The sequence below is a fragment of the Phragmites australis genome, chromosome 7 (assembly GCF_958298935.1).
Source record: "Phragmites australis chromosome 7, lpPhrAust1.1, whole genome shotgun sequence".
Lineage (NCBI taxonomy): Eukaryota > Viridiplantae > Streptophyta > Magnoliopsida > Poales > Poaceae > Phragmites > Phragmites australis.
The window spans coordinates 4,483,404-4,497,451 of record NC_084927.1 but is presented as its reverse complement, the minus strand read 5'-3'; the positions used below and the strand labels follow the sequence as shown (position 1 = coordinate 4,497,451).

Below are 14,048 nucleotides of genomic sequence, written 5' to 3'. Positions count from 1 at the left end.
GTTATATACGGAGAGATTATGGACAACCTAAAGTATGAGACATGATCAATAATTCGTGCTATTAAGGAAATGTTCCAATACACAACAAACGACGCCAAGACTTGAAGAGCGAAACAGAAGGCTATTGAGATGAGGTTTGGGACATACGAAGATTCATATGACAACTTACCATGTCAACTAGCCACAATATGTGCGAGAAACCTTAGAAGTTACTTTGACATTAAGCATTACACATCGACTGATGTGAAGTATAGAGGGAAGCAAGTATTGCAACGTTATTTCTTTGCATTTGCGGCAACCATCAAGGCATTTAGGCACTGTCGATCCATCATTTTCTTGGATGGAACGTTCCTCACTGGGAAGTATAAAGGACTAATATTGTCTGCAATTGGGATAAACGGGAACAACCAAGTCGCTGGGGTTTACCTTCGTGGAGAGTGAGAACAGGGAGAGCTGGTATTTGTTTCTTGAGCGGGTCAAGCATACTATTGTTCTGGACCGGCCTGATGTATGTTTGATTCATGGTAGACATGCAGGGCTGTTGCAGGCTTTGCTGGATATGCAATACGGCAGTGTTTGATGGTGTGTAGAAGCAAAGTAGCCCGACTTGAAGAGTATGTGGTACATGAGGCATATGGGTGCAAACTTTTATAGACAATTAAAAAACAAGGATTTGATGAATCTTTTCAAGAAATTGTGCAGCTAAAACCACCAGAGGAAGTTCAACGCACTATGGGCAAGACTAGACGAACTAACCACGAAGCAGACAGCTGAGCTAGCAAACACAGGAGATGACCCGATTGCTCTTGGACCCATCCTAACAGGTACTCCCCCAGATAGTAAGGAGATCAAGGTCACCTGTTAGGAACTTTTCGCACCAGATACAAAATGAGCCAAAAGAGAAATGGGCACTGATGTATGACACTAGAGGGGTAAGGTATGGGATAATGACAACTAATATTGCTGAGATCTACAACTAGGCTATGCGGGGTATGAGGTCCCTCCCACTCGTTGGAATTGTTGAAGGTAATGTGCATGAGACCTGCAGATATTTCATTGATCGCTACACAACTGCTTCAAAGGTAATGGCAAATAACTGTATGTTGTATGGATCGATGTTATGTGAGTATATGGAGAAGACCACAAAGAAGGCACATATGCATCGCGCCAATCAGGAGGGAACTGTGGAGCATATGTTCAATGTCTTATGCCGTGATAAGGGTCGTAGGGGTGACAGACATGAGTGCCATGTGCAAGAGTATGTGCTTAGGATTGGAACATGCATCTATATGTGCCAGAAGCCACAATTGCTACACAGGCCGTGTACACACGTTATAGCTGCATGTGGGGAGCATAATATGCTACCTAGACAATATGTTCCCCACTACTTTATGACGGATCAGATACTAAACATATGGAACCATGAGCTTTATAGCTACAACATTGTTGATATGTTTACAGGTAATCCAGGTCGCTCACAAATCTATGTGCCAGACTTTGAGAGGATGAAGTACACACCGGGATGTCGATAAACTCGGTGGATTCGAAACGATATGGATGAATCTGAGGTGGGTGAAACAGGTCACACATACAAGTACTGTTAGAAAAATGCACCTGGTGTGTAGATGATGGCATGACAGTGGAATGTATTTAGCGTATCTCGATATTATATTTGTAAGGTTTTCACCTTACATATGTGCTTTATATTTGAACCTTACAATTGTATTTGATTGTGTACCTATATGTTGTAATATATTCATATAACTTTGTGTATCTGTATATTATATGTTGTTCACATAACTTTGTGTATATTTTCATATAACAGACTGTTTATATTTGGTTTCAATACAGATATGATGCACTCACCGACCCTCGAGCTTCTTAACCCTGCAGTGGACAAGAAGCACCGTAGCTTCTTATCTGCCGTTCACCAGACAGAGTTAGGAGTTTTCCGACCACGTGGCCCCGGGGAGCTACTCACGATCGACGATCGTTGGAAGCACCGGTATGTCGCGAATTAGCTACGTATGTGCCTGATTATTTATTTATTTCGTTCTCTACATTCACTTAATATTCCAAATGGTACAGGTTGGCAGCATCTAGACTCCTACCGATGTGTCGTTTGATGGAGGCCCGAGCGACAGAGAACCCTGAGGCAACGGCAAGACAATTCTATTTTGACTGCTCGCTGATCGCTGCACTGGTCGATCGGTGGAGGCTTGAGACCCACACTTTTCACCTCCCCTGCGGCGAGATGGCTCCGACATTGCAGGATGTAGCCTACCTGTTAGGCTTACCTTGCGCCGAAGCCGCCATTGAAGTTGTCGATGTGGATGCAGACTGGATGAACGTCATGCACCAACGGTTTGCCCCTGTTCAGCAGACGGATAATGCACCCGCCTACATGCCCTAGTTTCTGTCGGATCCGCGAGGACCCATGAAGAAATAGATCCTCCAGTTCTAGGTACCTTGTAATTTACCTTCCTATTTACTTTACGATTTCAAAGATATTTTACTCATCATCATTTGCATTACTTCAAGCCTGCATACATCCACCCGTACGCCGGTGTGTACTCGGTCTTGAGGCACTTGGAGTCATACCTGCTTTGGTTGTTCGGTTGGGTTATGTTCACTAGCAGCTAAGACCACCTCGTGTGGAGGACCCTTGTTCCGTACGCGAGGCAGATCGCAGATGTGGAGCCCGATGATGTCCCCCAGTTGAGCTGGGCCTACGCTATCCTAGCGGCGACGTATCGGGCCTTGTGCGACGCGTGCACGAAAAAGGAGTCACAACCCATATTTGCTAGGTGCCCACTCCTGCTGCAGTTGTGGTCGTACTGGCTGTTGGCGATTGGCTGGCTCATTGTGGACCGGTCCCCGTAACTTGAGGAATGGTACGGGGAACCCGAGGAGGATATGCCCACCATGGGCTTGTTGTGGTGTCGACGTCGGGTACGTATGAAATATAGCCTCCTCAGCTAGCTGTTGGCCCTGCAACTATTGAGCTATCTGATTCAGATACAGACTCAGGCTCACGAGTTCGAGGTGCGACCGTCGCCAGCAGCGCCGACTTCCTCCTCTCCTCTGGACGTTTATGAGTGTGCTCTTTTTTGTGCTTAGATGCCAAATGGGGAGAGAGTCTAAGTGATAGGGGGAATCTTTTGGAGAGAGGTAGATGAGTGACTAGTGAGTTTTCTAGTTCATAGACTTAGGGGGAGCTTGGGTAGTATAGGGTCGGAGTGTTGGATTTTCATGGATTTTGATGTAATGACAAGCTATTTGTTTCTTAATCGATGTGTTTTGCTTGTCATCGCATTGTGCTTCTTTTTGTGCTCTGTTTTAATTCTTATTCTACTAGCATGATAGGTTGGTCTTATACTAGGCTTTCTCTTGCTTATTTGCTATATGCCGTTCTATGCCTAGTTTGAAAGGGTGTTCTTCATTCTCATATCCTTATTTTCTTTGTGCTGTCATCAATCACCAAAAAGGGGAAGATTGTAGCATCTAGGCATCTAGGTAAGTGTAAGTGTTTCGGTGATTAATGACAACCATATCATTGTGACTAATGCGTATGATTTTGAAGGAATTCAATTTATTTAATTCACAATGATTGAATGGTTTTCTTGGTCCCTCATGGAATTCTATTGGTCGATCAAAGGACTTTTACGAAAAGATTAAGGATCTTCTAGTTCTAAGTGTCACAATATGATGAAGGACACTTGAAGTAGTTATAGGTCTTCTTTTGTCTTTTGATCATACTATAAATGGGGGCTAAGTGTTGTAGCTTGACCTAGTTGAGTCTAGATATAGTTGGATGCACACTTGTAAAAATCTAGAACTAGGTAGCTCAAAGAAATCCATGGGTGAGAAGTTGAGAAGTTAGAACTTAAAGTCGATTGAATTGGATGAGTTTCAGGAAGTTTGTTCTCACCAGATTGTCCGGTGTAAGAAGGTTTTTTTACTCATCGGACTATTTGTCTTTTCTGAGAAGACTTCAACTGAACCCACCAGATTGTCCGGTGATGGAAGGAACTATACACCGGAGCATTTAACAAAAGAATCATTTTTCAGAGAAATATGAAGTTATATGCGCCGGATTGTCCGGTGATCTGAAGGGTTCATACACCGGACCATTTAACAGAAGCCTGGTATTTTTGGAGAAAATCAGAGTTGAACTGACCGGATTGTCCGGTGACTTAAAGGAGTCATCACCGGACTATTTAGCAGAAGCTTTGTATTTCCGAGAAAATAGAATATAACTCACTGGATTATCCGGTGATGCTATATGGAAGAATACCGGAGCATTTTACAACAGCTACTGACAACTGTCAAATTAGCAGGTGGAAAAAGTTAACTCACCGTATTGTCCTGTGTTAACAGAGACGTGTGCACCGGACCCTCCGGTGTTCACAGAAAAAGTGAGTGGTTAGGCAACGGCTAGATTTGGACCTCTAGCCTGTATATACCTCCTCACTTGGTTTCATTCGTCTCTCTTGCAACCCAGAAACATTCATACACATTGTGTGTCATCTAGAGGCAAAGAAGAGCATTTGAAGTGATTTGCATGTTCTTAATTGAAGATTAAGGACTCCATTAGTGCTCCAAGAGTAGTGAGTGTGCATCTAGCTGTTGTTTTAGGCTTGATTGGAATCAAGTGAACCAATTAGCTTGTTACTCTTGGTGGTTGGCAACACCTAGCCGGTTGTGGAGATTGGAGGTGTTCTTGGTGAGCTCTTGGAGGTCTTGTAGGAGCCTTGGGAAGCTCGTGTACTTGGTTTGATGCCCGCTAATCCAGAGATGGGGAAGTGGCAATCACTAGTGAGCACTTGAGTCTTGGTGACTCAAGGGGGAGCGACATCCTTGTGTGAATGCTCCAACAAGGATTAGTGGAGAGTGTCAACTCTTCGATACCTCGGGAAAAACTCGATGTCCTCTTTCCCTACTCTTGTTACATTCCGCATTTTGCTTCTGCATTTCTTTCATGCAAGTTTCAATTCCGCATTTTACATATGTTATATATGCTTGCATGTGTGTTCTTACCTCTCTAGCTTGCTAGGTCGTCTAGTTGCTTTCTAGGCTAAGGTTGCTTTTTGTTCTAGAAATCAGTAGTTGGTTTAGTTTTAAATTAGTACCCTATTCACCCCCTCTAGGGCTATTAGAACCTTTCAATTGGTATCAGAGCCCCGTGCTCTTGTTAGGCTTTAAATCCTAAAGCAATGGCCCCGGGGAATGGAAGTAGTGTGCCAAGGTTCGATGGAAAGAACTTCGTCTATTGGAAAGTTCGCATGGCGAGCTATCTTGAGGCTATTTCCGCCGAAGTTTGGCTAGCCGCTTCTATTGGGTTTGATCACCCTTTTACCAACCAACAAGTTAGATGGAATGCTAAGGCTAAGAATGCTATTTTTGAGGGAATTAGTGAATAAGTTTTCTTTAGAATTCGTAGCAAGGAATATGCTAATGAGATATGGACCGCTCTTTGTGAAATTCATGAGGGGTCTAGAAAAATTTGTGAGGAAAGATATCATGTGCTCATGAATGCTCTCATGAACGGTTCGGACCTCCACCGTTCGCACCCTACTTCGGCACTCACGCCTGATCGTTTACTGCTGCACTTGCATACTATACAGTTATAACATTGCATTTTATACTAATACATTCATTTGCACACTTACTGTATCTAATAAATTCATCCGTTCACAGGCCACTCGAGTGATTATACATGGACGACGGTGGCACCATCGCAATCGGCATACCCGAGTCAGGAGGCTGAGCCTGGGCCAGACCCCCGTTTGACCTCGTGAGGGACTTCTTCGGGGCCACACCGGACTACGACATCGTCACGCGGTCCCAATTGCCCAGTGCTCCACTACCGACATAGCAGACCCAGGAGGAGGCCTTGACACCTATGATCGCTACTAGGCCTATCAGGCAGGTTGGTCCACTGGACACCCTGACCTACTCTAGGGGCCACGTGAGGGCGAACAAATGGCAGTGACTATGGGACCATGATGGTGGGAATAGCCGATGGCAGCGGGGGAGACAGTGGTAGGATTTTACCTTTGCTATTGTAACTTACATGTTTGTTTCCTGATGCATCTTTGATTCGCGAACTAGTCTTACATTTTTGGACGTGTCTACTTTTTATATACTACTTACCATGTCATTATTGCATTTCTTAATCCCACGTGACCGCATGCTAGTTGCATTTCTTCAACAGGTTGAACCATTCCTTGTCCTCGGCTTTGATGACGAAGTTTGGGGCAGGCTTTAGACCAAACGATGAAATAACAACACCTCTGTTCTCACTCAGGATTTAAACATGCCAATGCTTGTGGTAGTGTCCTCTTACGATTAATGTGGTAGCACGAGCTAATGTTGTAGCACGAGCACCTTGGGGACTGGCATAGACTGGGGTTGTATCACCAGTACATCTGGGACTAACATTAATTGCAGCTCTAGCATCAACCATGTGATTGTATGAACCGTTCAACACACAAGGATTGCTTACTTTAAGATGAATGCTTAAAGCAGGCTTTCACTTTGGATTAAGATCAAAGGGATAGATGTTACTTCTACACCCATGCAAAGTCTATTCTCCAAGCAAAGGGGCATCCAAAATCATGCAGTCATAGCCAATTACAATAAATTCTGAACCTTTAGGGATGAATTATTTTTAATTTATTTGTTAGTTATTTATTAAGCTTTTTTACATATTAATTTTGATATTTAATATTTGTTTAATATTTCTTAAATAATTGGGGACTCGCGCTTTGGTGCAGAGCCATGACGTTGCAGTGAAGGATCAATAAATCTATAACGGGATCTTCGAGTACAGGCTTTCCATGGACACCTATAATGATCCATATAACACTTAATGCCTTCTTGCAGGTTGTGCGTGAAGGGAAGGATGATCCCTTCAAGGAGAACAACCTAATCCAAGCCGTGGCTAAATTGCATGCAAGACCCTTCTGTTCTGCGTTAACCACTCCGCTCCAACATGTAACCACCGAGGACCTTAGGGCCCTCTTGCACGAGCAGCTTCAAACATATCTCAGGACATGCGAACTGGCCGACCATCCTTCTGTGCTAGGTTTCTCTAAGAGGCAAAGAACAATAGTGATGTTGTTCGACCAGTATGCATAACACATTCGTCATTTTCTATTTGATCATACTACTTATCTTTTTTTCATTGATTTGAATGCTCCTTTTTTGTGTTAGGTGTTCCCAAAAGACACACAGTTGATTAACAAATAAATCACAAACTTTTTGGTGATGTATATGCTCTTCGGTGGGGGTGTGATGCCCTGTTCGTGTAGAAGACAACGACGTTCAGCGAACCTAAAGGGTACAGGAGTGCCCTCTACTACTCACCCATAAAGTGACGAGGACGATGATTTCATGCCCCCAATGTCTCAACGTTCCAGCGGTAATATAGGAGAAGGTTCAAGGAACACTGCAAGAGGACGTTCACGTGCCACATCGAGATGTCGTACAACCGACAAGGAAATAGGATGTGCTACTACCATGATAGCTCAAGATAACGACGACAATGACGATTTCATGCCACAACGATCCCTCCCTCCGATGTCTCCGTCTCTGGAGGACACTGATGACCTGAAAGTGATGGTGGATTTACTGGTACCCATCTTTACAACTTCGCATCACCACCTTGGAGATGACAACCACCTTACCCTGATAGCATTGACTGGCAAGCTGGCATTCTTCCACTAATTTGCGTCGTCACTTTCTTACGCCGTCTTGATATGATCTAGGTATTCAACATCTATCCACTAAGAACTATTCAAATACCAGCCATGAGTATTTCTTTTGTTTACATTTCCATTTCATTAGTTTAGTTCGATGATTATATGGTTACTGTCTTATATTAACGTACTATGTTATGAACTATTTGTGAACTTTATGTCTAATCACTCGCACATCGAGTAGAGAGCTCTTTGGCAGAGCATTAGGTTCGTTTGGTTGCCTGCATCTGGTTCAGTCTGACCAATAGGATCTAGGGAGTGGTTGTTTGGTTGCCTACATATACTTCTTGGCCTAGCTCACGGATGCAAAAAGAGCTTCTCAACCTGGCTGAGTGGAAACACAGATGGAGACTATTTCTCTAGAGCCACGCTCGTGGGATGGGCTCAGCTAATGATGGTATTAGCATATAATTAGTGAGTATTAAATTATATTAGTATATTACAAATTAGATTAAGCTTTAATATGATAAATTAAGTACTATAGAGTGTATTTATGCAAAATAAACATCATTTTAACACTTGCTTTTTTATTTCAACCTCATGCAACATATATTCATACGGGGGCAACCAAACACAATCTCTTCTCAACCAGGCTGAGCACATGCAGCCAACCAAATATATGGTATTATATGCACACAGCCTGACACAAAAGAGCCTGGCTCAGTAATACAAGCCAAGCTATGGCTATGCAGGCAACCAAATGGATCATAAATTATCCTAGCTCCTGGAATTCTCGGAGTTAGAGCTGTTGACATATGGAGGTTACTGCTAGTATATACCACCATTCCAATCCAGTTTGATTTAGAGAATAAAAAAATCTGTAAACAGCTTCACTCCAAAAATTTATAGAGCTAGAGATTTAGAGCTCTATCAAATAGTGTCTTAATTTGCTGTTTATTTTCTTAATAATGAATGTATCCGCAATTTTAATAATAGTAAATAATTACAAATAATTAGCAAACTAGTTTGGATGCTCCGGATCGGGACGTCAACAAAAACAGTATGACGATTTTAATGCTCTTGTTGGTGCTGCTCTTAAGACCAACCCCAACGGTTTCCTTCCTTTCCCACTCCAAAATCCCTTCACGGCAGGATTCCCTTCCCATATTCGTTCCCTTCAGGATCCTGCACTCCAACAGCATTCCCTTCCCCGTTCCCTTCCCCAACAGACTTTCAATATTCTATAATTCTTTTAACCCCAACCTTTTTTTAACATGTGGTGCGTATATATGGTACTTGTATGGCGTATATTACATTTGTGCATCGAGCAGCACGAACTCTAGTTTCGCATATGAAAGACGTGTCAATACCGATACCGTATTGGTCGTACCGTCGAGTACATGAATGTTGTCATGGGTCCTATGCAGTACATGAGAGATTGGTTCCTCCGTACAAGGCTTTCCTGTGGAAGGAATTGTGGTCCAATATTCTTCCTTGCCGGGGAAGCTACTCACGGGTGGCTTGGAAGGGAAGATTCGACTCACTATAAAAGGGGTCGGCCTCCTTATGTGGGAGGCACACTTCTTCCGCATACTGCATATAGACAATGAACTCTTCAGATTCGGAGGGAATGCTAATGTTCTCCTCGGATTCGAGTGACAAAGAGGATGAACTGCTTTTGCTTCTCGCCATCGAGGAGGAACAAGCAGCATCCGAGGGTCGGAGCCGTCAGCGTGGGTCCGTGCCGGGCCATGCGGTCATAGACCGTGGCCACCATGAAGGTGCTGCTAGGCTCCACAACGACTACTTCGCTGACAACACTGTGTATGGTGATGCACTGTTCCGACGGAGGTAACATCATATTCGTAATGCACGACATATGCATGAACCGGCCCGTAATAACGAATGTTTATTGTACCAGGTTTCGCATGACTCGCCGATTGTTCTTGAGAATTGCGGTCGCTGTGGAACAGCATGACCCATGGTTCCGGCAGAGAAGGGATGCAACCGGGAAGCTCGGCCTAAGCCCCTTACAAAAAATGACTGCGGCGATCCGTTAACTAGCGTACGGAGTCAGTTCCGACGCAGTTGACGAGTATGTGCGGATCGGGGCCAGCACGGCGATGCTGGCATTGCAGAAGTTTGTCCAGGCTATTGTCGTGCTTTTCTCTAATGAATATCTCCGTGCTCCCACCACAGCGGATACCGCTCGCCTCTTGGCCGAAGGCGAGCGGCGAGGGTTCCCCGGGATGCTGGGGAGCATCGACTGCATGCATTGGGTATGGAAGAACTGTCTGAAAGCGTGGCATGGTGCTTATATGGGCCATACTCGCAAGCCTTCCGTAGTTTTGGAGGCGGTTGTGTCATACGATTTATGGATTTGGCATGCTTTCTTTGGGATGCCTGGTAGTCTGAACGATATAAATGTTTTGCACCGGTCTAACTTATTTACCAGGCTCACCGATGGGACTGCACCAAACGTGTCGTACACCGTTAATGGTAACAGGTACGACATGAGGTACTACCTCGGCGACGGCATTTACCCCGAATGGACGACCATAGTGAAGGCAATTCCAGCACCAAGAGGCAACAAGAGCGTCCATTTCTCCGCCATGCAAGCATCTGTCCGTAAGGATGTTGAACGTGCATTTGGTGTCTTACAGTCGAGGTTTGCCATAGTCCGCGGACCTGCTAGAGTTTGGGATCAAAGCACACTGCAGAATATAATGACTGCATGTGTCATTATGCACAACATGATAATTGAGGACGAACATGGAAACGCTTCAACGGAGCAGGTGTTCAACTTTATGGGGGAAACAACGACAGTGCATCGAGATCCAGACCAAGGAGTCCTGCATTATGTCGAAGCCACTCAAGCTATCAGGAACCGTGCAATGCACCACCAATTACGTGACGACCTTGTTGAGCACCTCTGGAGTCTACATGGAGCACAGTAGCTGCGTACCAATGAAGTATTGTATCATTTAGTTTGCAGCATGTATGATGGGTTGTATCCCCTAAGGTACCTATTGTTTCAAAGGTCCTACACGTAGTATGTATCATGCATCCATGTTTGTATTATCACCCGAGCTATTCAGCCCATGTATTATCGGTCATGCATCAGTCCATGTAGTAAGGTTTATGCATAAATCCATGTAGTACCTTCCATCCAATGTTCCATGTTTCAACAAGGAAGGAACCACTAATTGTCTCACACAAATATTACAATGCAGAGTTCAAGGTGAACAACCTCACAATGGAAAACAAGTTTGGAATACGACATACGCAAGAAACAAATGAGGACGATGTTGGTGTGACTGACAAGCACATCCATACCAACAGGAAAGAAGTGGCCTACGGCTTATCATCTACGAGCTTCCACCGTGCCAAAATGTCTTCTTGTCTCTTCCTGTAGTACTCACGTAGAGGCCCGCTAACAGTGTCCAAGTCCACCTTCATAATCCGTTTGTCTTGATCATTCACTCGGACCGACGCTTGCAGCTGCATCACCTCGATCTGTTCCTTCTTCAACTCGACCATAACCTTCTTTGTTTCGGTGAGGTCAGCAAGGTGACGTTCATACATAGCTCCGGAAACGGTTGGAAGTGAGGAGGTGGACGGTGACTTGCGCGCACAGGCAACTTTGTCTTGGTCACGGCCAATAGGTCGGGGAAGCTCCGTGGACGCGTTGGACGCCGCATCATTCGGCACATCGTTGCAAGCAGCTTGGCTGCATTGTGCGTCCACAACATCCTAGAGCTTCTGTGCCTTAGCCGATTCGTGTGCATGCCATTTAGGGTGGTCGGCAAGCATCACCCAACAGTGAGTGTAGGCAAACGGTTTGCCCTCAATTGCCTTATATGTCATGCATGCTCAAGCCATCTGCACAAAAAAATAATATTCACTGTGTCCGTCCCAATCATGGTACATGAACATGAAAAAATATAGCCGCAACCATGGTTACCTTGTCACGCTCGTTGGTGCCGCTAGGATTCAACTGCTCTACCTTCCTGTAATGAAAGATGAATTTCGTAACCGCATCAGTGATGAGCTTCATGTGGTTGATCAGAGCTTTGTCGGACCTTGTCATCATGCTTGGCTTCCTATATGTGTTGAAGTACTTGGCGATTCGTCCGCAATAGGTCTCTTTCGACTGATCAGTCCCAACAACCGGATCCTGGCTCACATTTAGCCAAGCCGACACCAACAACTCATCTTCCTCGTCTGTCCACTTGGTTCGATCAGTTTGTGGCTCCACCTTCTTCTTCTTCTTCGAGGTAACCTTCTTCCGACCCTTGTCGTCGCTGCCCAAGCTGAACTGACCTACCTCCGAATTTCCAACAGGATTCCCGGATACACCAAACTGTGACAGGTCAGGGTCTGGTACGTCTGATGACCCACCCTGGGTCCCCATCTCCTGCCCCGGCCAAGTCATACGGTCGAAACTGTCCTGAAGTATACTCTCATAAAAAGGATCCATACCGCCCCTTCAATTCAGTTATAGCAGGGATTATATGTGAAGGCAAAGAGCAGAATATGTACACCATCATTGAAGGAAATTTGTACTTGCATACATCATATAATCTTAGCAACACCCATTAACAATATGTACTTGCATACATCATACAAACATACTGCAAGAATTAAACCAAAATGGACATTATTTATAAACACGGCTGCCATTGAACCCCAAAAGCATTTGTATACTACACATCCCAAATGCCCATTTTATGCTTGCAGATCATTTCATTTTATTACCCATGTGAGCAGGACATGTCATGTATGAAAACATATGTACCAAATGCCAATATAACCTTTCCAGGTCAACCACACATACATCATATACTCATAGCATGACCCATTACCAACATGTACTTGCATGCATCATATAATCATCCTGCCTCACATTAAACCAAAAAGGACATTTCATAGCGCCAGCACTTCACATTTGGAACACAGTTGGCAATTGTAACCAAAACCAATGTGTTCAACCACGGCCATTTTTTGTAAACACAGGTGCCATTGAACCCCAAAAAGCATCTGTATACTACACATCCCAAATGCCCATATTATGCTTGCAGATCATTTCATTTTATTACCCATGTGAGCAGGACATGACATGTATGAAAACATATGTACCAAATGCCAATATAACCTTTCCAGGTCAACCACACATGCATCATATACTCATAGCATGACCCATTACCAATATGTACTTGCATACATCATATAATCATCCTGCCTCACATTAAACCAAAAAGGACATTTCATAGCGCCAGCACTTCACATTTGGAACACAGTTGGCAATTGTAACCAAAACCAATGTGTTCTACCACGGCCATTTTTTGTCAACACAGGTGCCATTGAACCCCCAAAAGCATCTGTATACTAGACATCCCAAATGTCCATATTATTCTTGCAGATCATTTCAACTTATTACCCATGTGAGCAGGACATGACAAGTATGAAAACATATGTACCAAATGCCAATATAATCTTTCCAGGTGAAGCACACATACATACCAATATCCACATGGGGTATGAACCACAACCAGATACCTAAACAAATGGCACATGAACATTGAAATGGGCACACAAGCTTATGCATTCATACATGAATCCAATTAAGTGGCCTTACATAGAGGAAGCCGACAACAAGAACAAGTTCAAAGCTAACAGTAGCTATGCTGCAGGAGAGGGATGAAGCACTAATCGAGTACAACAAACTCACTACTCGAAAACCAAACAGGAGACCCGATTAAAGCCGCTAGGATCTATCCGATTCAATGAGACGCCATCCTCCGTACTGGAACAAAGCACCTCATCCGTGCTCCATTCCGACACCACGATGTCATCTCTGTCGTTGTTCCTGGACGGCTATGGGTCTTCTTCCTCCCCCACGCTACTGGTGTCCGCCAATTCAGCAGCCATCGACACAGAGGAGCCGCGAAGCGCATCCTCCACTTGGAATACGAGCTGACCCAAATCAGTGTCAATGGCGTCCACCTCTAGCAGCACCATGTTAAGATCCACTGCCGCCAGGGTGCTCTCTGGGCTCAAGTTGTCGTTCGCTAACTTTTTCAATGCGTCGGCGGCCTCCTGCACATGGTCTTGCATCATGGAGACTAGGGCCGCCAGAGCTGCCATGTCCATCTACAACATCCACCACGGGAATCCTATGAGCCGGAGGCCAAACCATCACCGACGGCACTGCCAACGCACCCCTGGTCCGGTACCCCGTGCCCCGAGCCCCTCCGTCCGCCGCCGCAGGACGTCTGCCCCTACTAACCAAATCCACCGACAGCACCGCTAGGGCACCCCTGGGCCGGTACCCTGTGCCCCCAG

The 14,048-nt window shown here is 44.8% G+C and overlaps 1 protein-coding gene across 1 annotated transcript; it reads left to right on the top strand.

The window, feature by feature from the left end:
• Positions 1–9,826: 9,826 nt before the first annotated feature.
• On the top strand, positions 9,827–10,660 carry LOC133923790 (uncharacterized). The gene has a single exon (XM_062369045.1). It carries the CDS (start codon positions 9,827–9,829, stop codon positions 10,658–10,660), a length of 834 nt encoding a protein of 277 aa, XP_062225029.1.
• The last annotated feature ends 3,388 nt before the right edge of the window (positions 10,661–14,048 follow it).

Bases quoted from the DNA above. Each gene is read 5' to 3' on its own strand.
- LOC133923790 (XM_062369045.1), top strand. From the start codon at position 9,827: ATGCTGGCATTGCAGAAGTTTGTCCAGGCTATTGTCGTGCTTTTCTCT.